The sequence below is a fragment of the Pestalotiopsis fici genome (genome assembly GCF_000516985.1).
Source record: "Pestalotiopsis fici W106-1 unplaced genomic scaffold PFICI_Scf_3, whole genome shotgun sequence".
Lineage (NCBI taxonomy): Eukaryota > Fungi > Ascomycota > Sordariomycetes > Amphisphaeriales > Sporocadaceae > Pestalotiopsis > Pestalotiopsis fici.
The window spans coordinates 2,268,588-2,284,365 of record NW_006917093.1 but is presented as its reverse complement, the minus strand read 5'-3'; the positions used below and the strand labels follow the sequence as shown (position 1 = coordinate 2,284,365).

At 50.2% G+C, this 15,778-nt stretch overlaps 6 protein-coding genes across 6 annotated transcripts; 5 read left to right on the top strand and 1 right to left on the bottom strand.

Moving 5' to 3' along the window:
• Positions 1–29: 29 nt before the first annotated feature.
• Positions 30–1,095, top strand: PFICI_04826 (3-ketoacyl-CoA reductase; the record flags this gene model as incomplete). Its single annotated transcript, XM_007833407.1, has 2 exons — positions 30–173; positions 241–1,095. 2 exons carry the CDS (start codon positions 30–32, stop codon positions 1,093–1,095), a joined length of 999 nt encoding a protein of 332 aa, XP_007831598.1.
• An 872-nt stretch (positions 1,096–1,967) lies between these two features.
• PFICI_04825 (uncharacterized protein) lies at positions 1,968–6,349 on the top strand (the record flags this gene model as incomplete). The annotated part of the gene is made up of 3 exons (XM_007833406.1): positions 1,968–2,325; positions 2,389–5,546; positions 5,624–6,349. The coding sequence occupies 3 exons, from the start codon at positions 1,968–1,970 to the stop codon at positions 6,347–6,349; spliced, it is 4,242 nt and encodes a 1,413-aa protein (XP_007831597.1).
• Positions 6,350–7,284: 935 nt separating this feature from the next.
• Positions 7,285–8,403, top strand: PFICI_04824 (uncharacterized protein; the record flags this gene model as incomplete). The annotated part of the gene is made up of 1 exon (XM_007833405.1): positions 7,285–8,403. One exon carries the CDS (start codon positions 7,285–7,287, stop codon positions 8,401–8,403), a length of 1,119 nt encoding a protein of 372 aa, XP_007831596.1.
• Positions 8,404–9,247: 844 nt separating this feature from the next.
• PFICI_04823 (uncharacterized protein) lies at positions 9,248–10,241 on the top strand (the record flags this gene model as incomplete). Its single annotated transcript, XM_007833404.1, has 3 exons — positions 9,248–9,592; positions 9,646–9,733; positions 9,793–10,241. 3 exons carry the CDS (start codon positions 9,248–9,250, stop codon positions 10,239–10,241), a joined length of 882 nt encoding a protein of 293 aa, XP_007831595.1.
• A 54-nt stretch (positions 10,242–10,295) lies between these two features.
• PFICI_04822 (uncharacterized protein) lies at positions 10,296–11,492 on the bottom strand (the record flags this gene model as incomplete). Its single annotated transcript, XM_007833403.1, has 3 exons — positions 10,296–10,887; positions 10,944–11,084; positions 11,143–11,492. 3 exons carry the CDS (start codon positions 11,490–11,492, stop codon positions 10,296–10,298), a joined length of 1,083 nt encoding a protein of 360 aa, XP_007831594.1.
• A 1,499-nt stretch (positions 11,493–12,991) lies between these two features.
• On the top strand, positions 12,992–15,737 carry PFICI_04821 (uncharacterized protein; the record flags this gene model as incomplete). Its single annotated transcript, XM_007833402.1, has 2 exons — positions 12,992–13,849; positions 13,902–15,737. 2 exons carry the CDS (start codon positions 12,992–12,994, stop codon positions 15,735–15,737), a joined length of 2,694 nt encoding a protein of 897 aa, XP_007831593.1.
• Positions 15,738–15,778: the final 41 nt, after the last annotated feature.

The following is a 15,778-nucleotide window of genomic DNA, read 5'->3' as shown; positions in this document are numbered from 1 at the left end:
AGCCGGCTCAGTCTTTGAAGCTTAACAACATGTCCAACTTCAACGAGATTGTGGCCAATGTGCCACAGTCAGTCCAATTGGCCCTTGCCGGAGTTGGTGCTCTATACTTGGGCAGCCATGTCTTTGCATACTTGCGATTTGTGCTCAATGTCTTTGTCCTGAGCGGCACCAACGTACGCAACTATCCACCCGCTTTGAGCTGCGCCATGTCTAAAGAAACGATGCTAACATCCTCCATAGCTCCGCAAGTATGGCAAGAAGGGCACATGGGCTGTTGTCACTGGTGCCTCTGATGGCCTCGGTAAAGAGTATGCGACACAACTAGCCGCCAAAGGCTTCAACCTCGTCCTCGTTTCCCGTACCCAGTCCAAGCTTGAGGCGATTGCCAAGGAGCTCGAGTCCAAGCACAGCGGCCTGCAGACAAAGATTCTAGCTATGGATTTCAGCGCCGACAGAGACGAGGACTATGAGGCTCTGAAACAGTTGATCGATGGCTTGGACGTGGGCATTCTCATCAACAACGTTGGACAGTCCCACAGCATCCCAGTTCCGTTCCTTCTCACCGAGAAGAAGGAAATGCAGGATATTGTGACTATTAACTGCTTGGGAACTCTGAAGGTCACCCAAGCTGTGGCACCTGGTATGCAGTCTCGCAAGAAGGGCCTCATCCTGACCATGGGCTCCTTTGGCGGCTGGGCTCCCATCCCTTATCTCGCCACCTACTCAGGCTCCAAGGCGTTCCTCCAGCACTGGTCGTCAGCACTGGCTGCCGAGCTGAAGCCAAGCAACATTGATGTTCAGCTCTGCCTGTCGCACCTGGTCACAACCGCCATGTCCAAGATCCGCCGCCCGAACCTGATCGTCCCTAGCCCCAGACCTTTTGTCAAGGCTGCTCTGGGCAAGATTGGTAGAGGTGGTTGGCAATTCATGCCGGACACTTATACCCCTTGGTGGAGTCATGCTGTGATGGGATGGGCGGTCGAGACCTTTCTGGGAGTTGGCAACAGGTTGCTGCGATCTTACAATGTGTCAACGCACATTGACATCCGCAACAGAGCCCTGCGCAAGGCTGCTCGCGAGGCCAAGAAGCAGTAAAAGGTTGTGTTAGAGTCAAAATGATTGTCGTTGGAGAGCTTCGATAGGGGCTACGAATGAAAATATGCTGAAATTTTCTATATCTTGGAGAATATAATTTCAGTTACTGGTTAGAGCAGAACGAGATGATCGATAGATTCTGTCGAACACTTGGGATAGCTCTCTTACATTTAATAGACAAACATAAGTGTCATGCCCATAACATGATGTTGGAATGAAACAATGATCAGTGCATGTGACTGATCAATAACTAAGCAACTGCATGATAAACAAGTCTTTGATCATATAATACGTGCAGCAAAGCTCGAAGTTCCAGCACCAGTCTGCATCAATTGTCTACCAACACCTACCTAAATAAAGCCGAATTAGGTTTAGTGCAATTGGACTGCACGCACGCGTACAGCAAGCAGCAAGGCCAACAGCTCTAGCCTCTACCTGAGCTCTAGCTCCCATTTTTGCTCTGCAGATTTGGACCTAACGACAAGGCGGAAAGTCGCGTCCAAGCTTCCCAAAAATTTCCAGCCTCTCCCATATCAACACCGGGCTCGAGCTCGCTCCATAGCTCGAAATCGTAGTGAGACGAAACAACACCATCCGCCTTCTACGACGCGCATAGAGGGACCGAGTTAATTCTTCGACCCGACGACCGTTGCGCAGCTTCTCGATCCCAACGCGCACCATTCTTTTCTGCCGCCTGCGACTTGCTTCGATCGAATCATTCTTTGGATGCCCCGGTAATCCACCAATTTTCGGTGCCTGGGCCGCATCACTGGGCGCTTTCAACATTCCCTTTTAAAGCCCTTTGCTGAGCTGCCGTGCCAATCGAGGCCATTGAGACACGCAGCCACGACATACATCGCCATCCAACCGCAATGGCTTACCCCCAGGCCACGCCGATGCGCCCTGTCCCCGGCGCCTTCATGCACACACCGGCTGTTGCCTCGAGGTTCGGTGCGAACCAAGATCCCTTGCGCCGCCGCTTGTTTGACGATGCCTCGAACCATCCCACTGCCGGTCCGGTGACTGGCTTTGGTGACTCGGGATTCGATGCGCCTACGGCACCTCAGCAGGCACTGCAGCCATTGGGCCAGCCCGTGGCAGGAGCAGGCCAAGCTCTGGCGACAGTGGCTGCCGTGCCCCCTCAGCCGCCCTTGACCAAGGCTGCTAGCTATGTGAATGGCTCGCTCGCTGCAGACAGGCAGTACCCAGAGTTGGAACAATATTGTAAACGTGAGTGAATGAATGCAACGCTCCCTCCTGTCATGGCCAAGTGCTAACAAGATGTGCTCCCAGAGATGTCCTCCGACTACAACCGAACAACTGATCCTGCTTTCGCCCCCTACAAGGTTACGCAAGTGTACACGCTTCCCGATAGAGTGTTTGAGCAATATGAGAGAGCAGAAGTCTCGACGAGCATGGGCTTGTTTGCTGAACTCAACCATGCCTGGGTCACTGTCGACAATTGTTTATACCTTTGGGACTACACCCACCCGAACCCCGAGCTTATTGGATATGAGGACAACGAGCACAGCATTACGGGAGTCAAGCTCGTAGCTCCAAAGCCTGGCGTTTTCGTTAAAGAAATCAATTATATGCTGGTGATTTCAACCTCGGCAGACATGTTCTTGCTCGGTGTCGCTGCCCAGTCTGCTGCCAATGGCGCAACAACGGTCACCCTGTATCAGACCAGAATGCAATTCACTCTCAGAGGCACCGAGTGTCACGTCATTGCCGGTGCGGCAAATGGAAGAATCTTCTTCGCCGGCTCCACCGATAGTGATATCTATGAGCTATACTATCAGCAGGAGGAGAAATGGTTTTCCAATCGCACCGGCAAGATCAACCACTCAGCCACTGGCTGGTCTTCAGTCGTACCACTTGCAAAAGGACCACAAGCCCTTCTCTGGGGCAGCAAAACCACAGAGTTCATTGTCGACATCGTCATTGACAATACGAGGAACCTGCTATATACTCTTTCGAACATATCCACTATCCGGACCTACCACATGGAAGGACCTGACAAGCTTACCAAGGTGATCGAAAAGACCAAGCACGACTGTCTGCGCGATATTATGCATTCTCTCAGCGGAAGTACACCCTTGTTGAACGACCAAACCAACATTGTCTCGATATGTCCTGTTACGGCGAATGAGGATGCAAAGGTGCATCTGATAGCCGTCACCAACACTGGCTGCCGCCTTTTCATGAGTGCTGCTGGTGCATCGTACTATGTGACTTCTCCAAACCAAGTGCCCCAAAGCATGCAGCTGCATTCCATCAAATTTCCGCCGTCAAACTCGTCACGATTGCAACGCCAGGGCCGGGATGCGTTTGGTGTTCCAGGAGACTTTGACACACAATCAAATTCCTTGACCATAACGAATTCAGGCGCACGCTTCGCTCCAGGGTACTTTCTTGCCTCTATCAATAAAGACGGCGGACCTAGGGAAGTGCTCTTTGCATCAGCGCCCGATACCGGCCGTATCAAGAACAGCGTGCACCAAGGTCTTCGCTTCTACGAGCATAGTCAGTGGCTCGACATTGGTGGCAAGCCCGAAGCTATTGGCATAATCTCAAAACCATTTGCTGCTACTTCTTCGCCGCTGGGATTTGGAAACGAGTTAGCTGTTCAGTTTGATGAGCCGAGCTGCGAGATCGCCGTGCTTACCAATACCGGCGTCCATATCATTCGACGAAGAAGATTGGTAGACATGTTCGCTGCTGCCATAAGGAATGCCGCCGGAGAAGACGGGCTGAACGATGTTTACAACACCTTTGTGAACTCGTATGGACGTGTTGAGACGGTAACTGCTGCACTTGCTGTCGCTTGCGGCCAAGGAGGTGACCAACAGACTGGCGGAGGCCGCGGCGCCGTGGACCAGACAACCGAGGATCGCGCACGCTCGGTATTTGTCAACAATGGAGGCAACCCTACATTACCCGAGCAAGATGGCCAACAACCGACCGTGGAGAGCGTCAAGCCATCGTCGCGTCATGGTGCCTTGTCTCTGTATCTCGGTCGACTTGTCAGATCTGTATGGAACGCTCGCGTCATTGCTATTGGCACTGATGCTGTGAATGGCCTGGTGGTTGACTCGACAATTGCCCTGGGTAGACTTCGCACGATCCAAGAGCAACTGGAGCGGCTAAAGGCATTCCTCGAAGCAAACAAGAGCTTCATCCATGGCCTATCCGGACCTGCCGATATCCACAGAGCAGGCAACAAGCAGGAACAAATTGCCTTCCAGGGCGAACACCAAGCAATGCATGCACTGCTTGTATTAATGAGCGGTATCTCCGAGGGTATCTCGTTCGTGCAGATGCTTTTTGATGAGCGTGTAGCCGACATTTATACCCGACTTGACGACACGTCCAAGCAGCAGCTTAGGGACTTGACATATGAGCGCCTGTTTGCACAAGAATCTGGCAAGGAACTCGCAAAGCTCCTCGTAAAAGCCATTGTTAATCGCAATATCGAAAGCGGTTCCAATGTCGAAACCGTTGCAGATGCTCTCCGAAGACGATGTGGCAGCTTCTGTAGCCCAGATGACGTGGTGATTTTCAGGGCGCAAGAGCAGGTCAAGCGAGCATCCGACCCAACGCAAAACCCCAATACTGCTCGTGCACTGCTCGGTGAAAGTCTCAAGCTTTTCCAACGGGTGGCCGGTAGTCTTACTCAGACCAACCTGGAGTCGGCTGTCGAACAGTATCTAGGAATGAGATATTACGCTGGCGCCATTCAGCTGTGTTTAACAGTCGCTCAAGAAAAGGACCGAGGTAATGCAGCTCAAGCCTGGTTCAAGGAGGGAAAGCCTGCCAACGACCCGAGAACGGCCCAGTTCGAAGAGCGGAAGCGTTGCTATAACCTCATCCACCAGATCCTGCAGAGTCTAGATGCTGCCTCGAGTAAAGAACCTGAGATGATTGATGGCAGACTTACTTCGATTGCTATCAAACGAAACGAAGCATATGAGGTCGTCAACTCGTCCAACGATGAAGTCTTTCACAACGACCTTTACGAATGGTACGTTCAGCAGGGATGGACAGATCGTCTCCTTAGAATCGAGTCCTCACACGTCATTGAGTTCCTCGAGACTCTGGCAGCTTCAGATCTGGTTCACGCTGATCTGCTATGCCGCTACTATACAATGCGTAACCTGTACTACCAAGCCGCCAAGGTGCAAGCGGATTTGGCAAAGTCTGAATTCGACATCTCCATCAAAGAGAGACTGCAGCTCCTTTCACGTGCAAAGACCAATGTCAGTGTAATGACGAACGGCGTTGGTCGACAAGAACTTCAACTCCTGAACCACGAGGTGACCGAGTTGTTGGAGGTTGCTCACATTCAGGATGATTTACTGGAACGCCTCAGAGCTGACGCGCGGATCCCCGAGGAGCGACGCCCCGAGATCGAGCGAACCTTGGATGGTCAAATTCAAGGTCTTACAGAGGTGAGTTATTATGGATTCTGTCTCCATCGTGATGCTGCGCGCCGATATTAGTGCCAAGTGCTGACGTAAAATGACAGCTCTTCAACAACTTTGCCGATCAAGCTGGGTATTACGACTTGTGCCTGCTCATCTACCACGCAGCTGATTTCCGCAACCCAACAACTATTGCCCAAACTTGGATCAACCTCATCAACCAGGTTCACGAAGAAAACGAGCAGGATTGGGAACAATACGAGAGCAGCCCCAACAGAAACAACGAAGAAGCACCGCCTCAATCATACGAGAAGCTCATTGGTGTAATACAAGAGGTATGCCATCGGGCTTCCAACGATAGTTTCATCTTCCCCGTGACAACGTTGCTTCCGGAGATATGCCGATATGCTATCGAGCATGCCCAAGATAACAGGATTGGTGCCGATCAGAACTGGCCGGTGATTCTGTTTCTCCAGCTTGGCGTCAGCCATGACTTGCTCGTCCGGATCCTGGAAACCATGTTTGAAGGCCAAGATGTGCCTTTCCGTGGCGCAGGACGCCTCAGGGTTGTAGAGTGGATAGCATATGCTGTCCATGACTGGGCTAGGCAGCTGGCGCGGGCGGGCCGATCTGACCGTGCCCTGGAACCTTGGGTGAGCGAGTTGATTGCCGAGTGTGAGGCTTTTGCCCAGAACCCACCGCGTAGCCAAAACGAAGGTGGACTGCCACCTCAGGAGCTGCTGAGGGAAGTCAGAGAAGTAAAGAAGACGGTCGATGGCCTTGGTGGCCTTGGCATCGGAAGCTTCAGGGGTAGCATGGGTTTCCTCTGAGGGGCTGGTATGAAGGACAGCGACACATCCTCCCAGGGCGTTTGAGGCGACGTAGACGATAAAACTGGCGCTAGCGCAATGTGCTTTGCGCATGACGGATATTGCAAAGGGATTTTGAGGCCGGGCTGACGAGGCTGCCACCATTATGCGAATCATGGCGAACGTAATTCTCTCTAAGTGTAGTATAGAAAGGTTGGCGAACATGGAGATGCATTTGATTCGGCAAATCTGCGCTGATTTTTCACAGTCCAGCGAGAAGAACAACAGCAAAATTAAAGAGAGCTTGAAGTATGTCTTGTCCGCAATTTTTGTAGCAAAACCTTGTGCCGAAAGATACCCAAACTTGGCACCTTAACAGTGGCTGCGTTCGCCTAGGCTGTCCACGCGATTGAATTGTTTCCGCGCCACTCCTCGTCACAATTATGGGATTTGGACGATGCCACTGAACCCGTCAATAAGTTTGACATTTGACCAAAACTCCAGCTCAAGGGATGGATGGACATGGGATATGATGAAAATTTTGTGCGGATTTTAGAACACAACACCTTGAATGCCACCAACATCAGGCAACAGACCGTTGAGATGCTTGTCTACGTGAAGTAGGTACTCGACTTACTTGTTATCGCCGAATCATGAACTCTATCATCGGCGCCACCACCTATCATGAGGTAAACACGAGAACCCTTCAGTCGGTTTTCTGCCTAAAGAATGGAATTTAAATTCTTGGGGCGTTCCGTGGCCTACTGTATCTCCGACTCCCACAAGTTTCCATCTCTTAAACCACTTCTTCACCTGCCTTTTCATAATCTTCTTCGCTCCGGAACCTCTCGCTTCCTATCATTTTGCTCCTACTCATCCAACCAGATGCAAGCACTCCCCTATCTGGGCTACTTTTTGGGGGGTGACATATCGCTGACCCTCGGCTTATATCGACAATGGACGGCCCATCGATGGGAGGTGGAAGCAGATCAATTCCTATCATCATCATTACCGGATGTAACGAGGAGGGAGACGGGGCTTGCTACCAGTCCCGATACATTAATATTATCCCTACCACAGGCAGATGTGTATATAGCATAACTACCAGTGGCGGCCAACGGTTCCGGCCTGCTCCGGAACCAGCAAATGACCCGTATAGGCATGACGGTACAATCTCCTCATCGTCTCATGGAGATTGTCGTATTGTCGAGTGCCAATACTGCGCTCTTTGCAAAAAGCACCGCATCGCCTCCCATGCCCTCCAAGAGAAGCTCATTGGACGCAGCGGCGGCGCAAACTCTTGGGATCCATACTTTCACTGGATCATGAACGAACAAATCCCACTGTTAGGCCCAGACAGTCCTAGCAAGGGAGGCATCAACTGGGGACTCTGCTGGATCCAAAACTGTCACCACTGCAAGAATATTGGCAGCGCTTCAACTAAGCCGGCCAACACCAACCGGCTCGGGTGCCCGTGCAAAAGGGTCGGAAGTGAATTTGGTTGTGAATGCGGCCGGTCGCATGATCCGCCCGGTACCATAGATCTCCGATTCTTGCCTCACAATCCGCTCTACCCCTTGACAGCATGTCGGCGGTGGACAATGCAGAAGTTTGTCGTCCGTAGCATCAGGAAGAATCCGTGCTGTTGGTGTGCAGAGATGTCCAAACGCCTGGCCGCACAGTTCGACGACAGCAGCAGTGACAGCGACAACCAAAAAGTACGCAGCCAGCAGGAGGTAGTGCACAACCTGAACCTGTACGAACGTATCGCCTACATTCTCAGCCCATTTGCCACCGAGTTCAGCGACTTTAAGAAGGAAAAGGGGTATAATCACAACGATTTCTTCTTCAACCTGCCAGAGTCTGCCGTGCCGGTCCCTCCGCCTCCGCCTGCGCCTCCGCTTCCAGAGAAGTCCGCTGCGACCAAGCCCCGGCGGCAACGTAGCCTGTCGGTGGAGGAGCAACATGACTTTGAGCAGTTGATGTTCGAGACCGACCCGTCGTGGGGCCACGCGATACGCCCCAACACGCAGCCCAAGAAGCGCTCGCTTTGGCAGCGAATCACAGGAGGATAGGAGTATGCTGTCACGTGGAGACTCATATATCCATTGGAATTTTTGATGTTTGTTGATGTGGAAAGGAAGGACTTGTGCATATTCGCGTTGTGTGTCGCGGGGAAATCCTGGGGGGAAAAATACTTGGGAAAAGCATGTTATTTGGGCATTAAATGGCGTTCGGCTATAGGTATCAAGAATTTCGAGCGGGTTGTACAAGAATAGGAACCGCAAGGATAAGCAAGCCATGGGATTGGAAACCGTATTCCAGGAATAAGTGGATGGCTAGGACTCCAGGCATGGTACGCTGGAAAGGGATCCGGGATGTAGAGCAAGTGGCGGAAACCTGCTCTCTGTTCTTGGCTTTCTTCTTGGCGTCGTTATGGGACAGTCATGTTCATCATCAAAGTCTTGCGGCGGGCATTTGTTTGTTGCCATTTCACTCACAGCTGTAATCACAGCTATATTGTCTGCTTTTTATGGGGGATTGTGGATGTCCTTACCTCTTGGAGGAATGGATGTGAATTAGAGGCCATTCAAATTCAAGGGCTGAGCCTAGATCTCATCAATAGTTTGGAATTGAGAGTTCATTCCCATTCGCCTGAGTGCATCAATCGACCGTTCCTGTATGGTTGACAGGTAGCCCCGGAGAGTTTTCTGATTGGTTGGCGCTCGGAGACATTTTGTCCACATTAGGACAACTGAGGCAGTATATTCTCCATAAGTCTCCGTCAAAAGGATGGATTTAAAAGGATTGGCTTTTCAACTGATTGAAGTGATTGGAATCCCCATCAGACTCTCTATACTTTCTTATAAATAACCAAGGAGACTTGTGCCACGAAATTCTACTCAATTCGTAACAGACATGAACGCCCTCCAAAAGACCTACAACAGCTTCTCCAGCGGCATGGATGATGAAAATCTAGACAAATTACTAAAAAGTTCAGACGCAATCATGGGCCGACCTGCTTCAATGCTGTTGGCCCGAGCTGGAATCGATGCTTCTAGGACGGAGCCGTTCTACCTGCTCGACAATGCCTGCGCTACTGGCACTCTGGGCTCACGTTTACAGAAAATTGTTGACGCAGATGTCCTCGAGAAGAGCAGCGTCATTTGCGGTGACATTGTTGAACCGTCGCTAGACATTCTCAAGAAAAGAATAGAAAAGGATGGGTGGGTCAATACAAAAGTCGCAATCATTGATGCCCAGGTAAGCTATGTTGCTGTCGAGACTATTTATGAAAGGAAGCTTATCGTATCTAGCACTCCAAGTTACCTCCAGGTTCATTCAGTCATGTCACCATTCACCACGGACTGCATATTATTCCTCAACCCGATCTCGTGCTTGAAGGTAACCATGTCTCCGAACTTGCAATATATCACTGGTGCACGACTCACGTTAGGTCATAGATACACTAAGGATACTCCAGCCAGGCGGAGTATTTGCGCTCAGCACAATGAGCAAAGATAATGCCGGCTGGGTTCCAGATATCCGTTCCACGTTTGCAGCGCTGCCATTTGAAGCCGCCCTACCGAACCCCATGCCCATGACCACCAACGGTCACTCGGAATGGGCCGATCCAGGGGGTGTCAAGCGCAAGCTCACCGAACACGGGTTTCAGGACATTAGGGTCGAGACGATCCGGCACACGCAGCACATTGACAGCGCTGAGCACTTTTTTGACTGCTTCGCCATGATGATGAGTTGGCTGGTAAACACCTACTGGACCCCGGAGCAGAAGGCGAAATACCAAGGCTCCCTCAAGCGGCGAATGGAAGATCATCTCAGGGAGAAGTATGACGGCAAAGGCTGGGACTTGGAGTGGACGATGATTCTAGCTACATGCCGCACAAGGTAAGATTAGACAATCTGCGAGGTAGTTTCAAGGAAGAGTATCAATCAAGTCTCATGCTTAAGAGATGACTCCTGGGCACAAATCTCTCAGGAACCCCCAATGGGTTTTCTCCCTCCAGCTTTGTGCTTGCCAATCATTCGCTGGTTTCGGAAAGAGGTTGACCACTCCGCTAATGGAAGTATCATGAGCAAAAATAAAGAATACATTATCCTGGACATCGGCTGCCTGCGTCTTTTCGATAGTCTCCAAGGCCTGCTTCATGTCAGCAGCCACCTGCGTATCGAAAAAGGGCTCGTCCTCCCTCCGCCCGCGCTGCACATTGAGCTTTCGAAAGTCCCCACCACCGGGGCAAACGGACATGTGGGCGCGCAGTGCGCCTGGCAACGGAAACTTTACAGCGTCGGGCACGGGATCGTGCGGCGTGGGCCGTAGCTCGCCGCCGTGATGGCAGAGGTCTCCGCCCATGAAAATAAACGTGTCGGGATCCCGGGTCGTGCGCGCGAGCCCGGCAAGATGGCCGACGGCGTGGCCTGGCGTGTCTAGGAGGTAAAACGACCCGTCGCCGAAGAAGTCAAATGCACGGAACGAGCCTATTTTCAAGACTAGGAGATCTGATTCGTCATATGATATCTCGCGCAGTTTTCGGTTCCTACATGTCGTGCTCTGAGCGGAGTGATGAGCTGGGCTGAGGGAACATGCACTTACTCCCAATAGCTCTCACGGACGGGCGACTCTGGGTCAGTTGGATATCCTCGGCCAAAATTTTGCTTGAAACCGGGACCAACCACCAACTCTGTGGAACTAGGAAAGGTGGATATATCTCCAATATGATCGAGGTGAAAATGGCTGGCACGGTGTCAGTCGGTGAACGTCGTGGGATGAGTGCAACTACTCATGAACCAACCTCCAAATCACACTTGATATGTCACTGGGATCTGTTCCATTTTCTTTCAAGATCTCGGCAACGTCCTTATCCACATGCAAGTCCCAGCCGTAGTGTTCAATGTCCTTTCGCACGGAAGGGGTGAAGACGTTCTTGTCCTTTGGTACGCCAAGATCAAAGAGCACCTTGTGGCCGGTTGAGCTCTCCACGAGAAATGACCATGTGGGTAACTTGTCCATTTCATCAAAGCCATTGACCGGTGGCCCCATGAGGTAGTCAAATTTCATGTTTGAGATTCGTAATGTTGAATCAATGATGGAGACCTTGGCGGTTGCGCCAGATGGGACATTGAAGATGGGCTTTGCCGTCATATTCGCATATACAACGGGATTTGAGACTAAATTCAAGCTTGGTGAGTATGATTTTGGAGAATAGTTGAGGATTTGCATTTGTTATATGGTGCAATGTGCACTATCATCGTCTATGATTTTGATTGTACACGTCATGATATACTACCTACCAAAGCGAGCGGCCCCACCCCGCTCTCACCTGGCGTATGTACCTAGGGATGAACGGTATCATCCGGTGCCATGACTTTGTCATAGTTGACCACCATAGAAACTAGAGGGGGCTCAGAATGTTCAGTCTTGAGCAATGTCTGATCAACCCGGCAGGAGGCATGCGCAAGTCTGAGCTCTCGTTTGTTGTTGTGCAACCTCGCGCCAAGGTGTTATGGTTAATCCAGGCTATTTGTTAGGAAGGTCGACAACTGAAGCTGAAGGGCAAGATAAGGGAACGCGATTACATTTGACATCATCCGCATGTTATGCATTCTGCTTCAAAGCATAAATGAAAGAGCAAATGATTTTTTCTTTTTTGACATGTTCTAACGGTGCGGGTCGTCTTCCAAAGCCTCAAAATCTTTCACGATTGATTCAATGCTATAGTTCCCGGAGCTTATAGGCTAGCGCTGTCATAAAGGCGCAGTAATCTATCATACGGAACGCTGATAGGTGTTGTCTAAATCTCAATTCAGGACTCGCAAGCTGCAAATTTGTCTTGCATAGCAATAAGAGTAGCGAAAGGCTTGCGTCATTTATGCTCAAACAAGTCAGATGATCCAGAAAGTAAGATGACCTGCTTCGGCGGGCGCTGGGCGTATCCCAACCCCTGTAGATCCCCGTCAACTGTAATACTCTTGCCATTCAAGGATGAATTATTCTAGAGATATAGAAAATGAAAGTCCCTCCAGATGAGATATTTTTCATGTATAATAGAGATGCTATCAAGAGGCCATTCTTTCGCGCACTGGTTGTGCAATGTTTCTTGATATTCAATACTTGAAAAGTGAGGCGCGAATTGAGTCGGGTCGTGCGAGATTTCATTCCCGATTGTAATGGTAGATTCTCACAGCCTGCTTCTCCTGACAAGCCCTCAATCTTTCAGGCAAAAAAAATTGCGCCGATGCAACGCACTCGGGCATAGCCACTTCCGACTAGGTACATTTTCAGACAGAAGATATGTGTGGTACATTGTGTTGGATCCGATTTGATTGGTCATGGTTTCCAGGAGCGAGCTTACGCAGTCAGAAAAAGAAAGAAACGCGGGGTCCTAGTCCAGGATTGACCACTGACTTGGAAACATCTGTCCCGACTCCCAAATGAGTCGAGTTTGAGGCTACAAAGCCATTATTCAAGACTCCTTTTTCTATCGCATTTTCTTTTACATAAAAAACTCGAAGGCTCCCTCTCTGAACCCGCAAATGCATCTGAACCCTGATGAGCCATAAATCCAGCAACCAGCCTGCTTGTGGCTTTACATCCATGTCGAGGATTCACGACACCCATCAATGACGCCTTAGCCCAGCACAATGGGTCCATTTGCTTTGGTTCTCGTAGTCGTCCTTGTCTGCCTCCTCTGGTCTTCGCTCAGAATTGCTTTGTCCATTTCACAGTCACAGTCGTCAGACAAGTATCCCATCAATGAGTCGGCCACCAAAAGCCCAAGCCCACGATCTGTTCGCCTTGTACAAGTTCATCCTCCACGAGGGAAAGAAATCGAAACCGATATCGACATCATTGCCGTCCATGGCTTGGACACGAGATCGCCAGATACGTGGATCTGGAAGTCGAAGACGGGAGACGTCAACTGGCTCGCTGATAATTTCATGCTTCCTAGTAGAGTTGGATCAGCTCGCATCTTCACGTGTGACTGGCCGGCGAACCTCTTCGAGCATGCAGCCTATAGTCAAAAGATGTTTGATGAGTCTGCTCGGCTTTTACTTGCAGGCATCGAAGCACAGCTCAGGCAATCAGCTCCCGCCAAAACTCAGGCACGGCCAATCCTCTTCGTGGCGTCATGTCTAGGTGGCATCATATTGATGAAGGCGCTTGTTATGGCGCGTTTCAATCACAATAATATTAAGACAGCTGTACGCGGTATTGTATTTCTTGCAACGCCGTTTCGCGGTACTTCGTTCCGCGATGTTGCCGCGTTGGCTGAGCCTGGTCTCAGATTATGGGCTTTCCTGCGGAATGAAAGGGTTTCGAAGTTAGTGAAAGAGGTCATGCCAAGCCGTGAGCTAGAGGACCTTGTCGGAGACTTTACTACAGTTTGTAGAGTTGATGGGTACGTTGAGTGTATGGTTACCTTCTATGAGACAGGGATGTCGAGCCTGCCACGGAAGATCTTTCCTTGGCTACCTGATTTCCTATCTCAAAAGAAACCGGTCCGTATATTCGTCCATGTATCATGGTAGGAACTTCATTAACTGTTTTCAGATCGTCGAAGAAAGCTCTGGATCTCTAGAGATAATACGTGATCGTCGTTTGCCCTTGAGCCGTACTCACGTTCAGATGAACAAATTCCCCAGCCCTAACGACGGGGATTACGGTGTTGTCGTTGGGCAAATTGAGAGGATTCTTGAAAAGATCCGGGAGGATCGGTATCACGAAAGGGCAGACAGCCATATCAAAAATCAACACTACGCCACTCAGATGCTTGAGATTGAGCGTATCTCCACCAAGAGAGTATCAGTGGAGACGTGCTACATCAATCTTGCCATCATCAAACAACCCGCAGAGGGCGGAACACAACCTGCGGAAGTATCTTTACGCCGTCAGCTCAAAAGTACAAGTCGTGAAGGCCATGGACGTATCAAAATAGCGGACCTCTTCGACAAGCACAAAAACGGCAATAATCGTGGGTCATCGCCTAGGAGAATTCTCATTCGAGGACAAGCCGGCGTTGGAAAGTCTACATTATGCAAGAAGTTTGTCCACGACTTCAAGGAGCATGGCCTGTGGAACGCCTTGTTCGACCGGATTCTCTGGATCCCTCTAAGAAACCTCAAGACACTGGCCAATCGGGATTGTAATCTAGAAGGAATGTTTCACCAAGAGTATTTCTCGCAGCTTGACGACGGCGAAATAATTGCTAAAGAGTTCTGGAAATATCTCAAGGCAAGCAAGTATGAGAAAACCCTTTTCATACTTGACGGCCTGGACGAAGTGTACAAGGAATCGGGCGATGGCAGTATGTCCAAATTGCTTGGATCCCTGTTAGAAATGCCCGCACTTATTGTGACTTCCCGACCTCAAATCTCCCTGCCGGTTCAAAATTTCGACCTGGAACTCGAAACCATTGGATTTTACCCAGACCAAATTGATTCATACGTCAAGACCGTCTTCGCCGAGAAACCTGAGAAGGTCAAGCGCCTTCATTCGGTACTCCAGCAACACAAACTTCTCCGCGACCTTGTCCGAATACCTATTCAATTGGATGCCCTCTGTTACATTTGGGACACTGACGAGAGTAGTGTATCAATTGGATCTCAACTACAAACCATGACTGGTATCTATCAAGCTATTGCCGGGAGTCTTTGGACAAAAGATATCCTTGCCTTGGGGAAGAAGAACAATAATGGAGATATCATAGAAAAGGGGGAGCTTCAAAACCTCCCACTGAGACGCATCGAAGATTTTGTCCCCGATGAGGTCTGTCTTCTTGAGGGGCTAGCCTTTACTGGCATGGCCTATGATATGATCAACTTCACGAGAACAAACAGCATGGAAACTTTTGACAGGTTTTCCCACATGAACTCGAAATTCTCACCTGACAACGTGCTCCAGCGTACCTCCTTTCTGCGTACGTCGAATCCCTCAGCAAATAGCCCCGTCTACCACTTTCTGCACTTGACGTTTCAAGAATACTTTGCGGCGAGATATTTCGTTCGACAGTGGCAGGCTCGAAAGCCATTGATTTTGAAGAGTGACAACTATTCAGAGAGTGTGGAGTGCTTCTTGAGACTTCACAAATACGATGCCAGTTACGATATTTTCTGGCGCTTCGTCGCTGGTCTACTCAGCACCAACAACCAGACATTCACGCTTGAACTTTTCCAACTGATTGGTCAGGAACCACTTGACCTCGTCGGCCCCGTCCATCAGCGACTACTAATGCATTGCTTGAGCGAGGTATCGGGAGAAGCGAAAGAGGGAGCTTTCATTACAGAAAGAAAAAAGCTGGAAGACAAGTTTGCCGATTGGCTGAACTTGGAAGTCATATTCACAAATGAAGCAAACTACTCCAAACGGAGTTCCCAGAGGCACCTCTAATGAGTGTACTGCAGTCAGCCTCCATAGACGATAGGCTCACT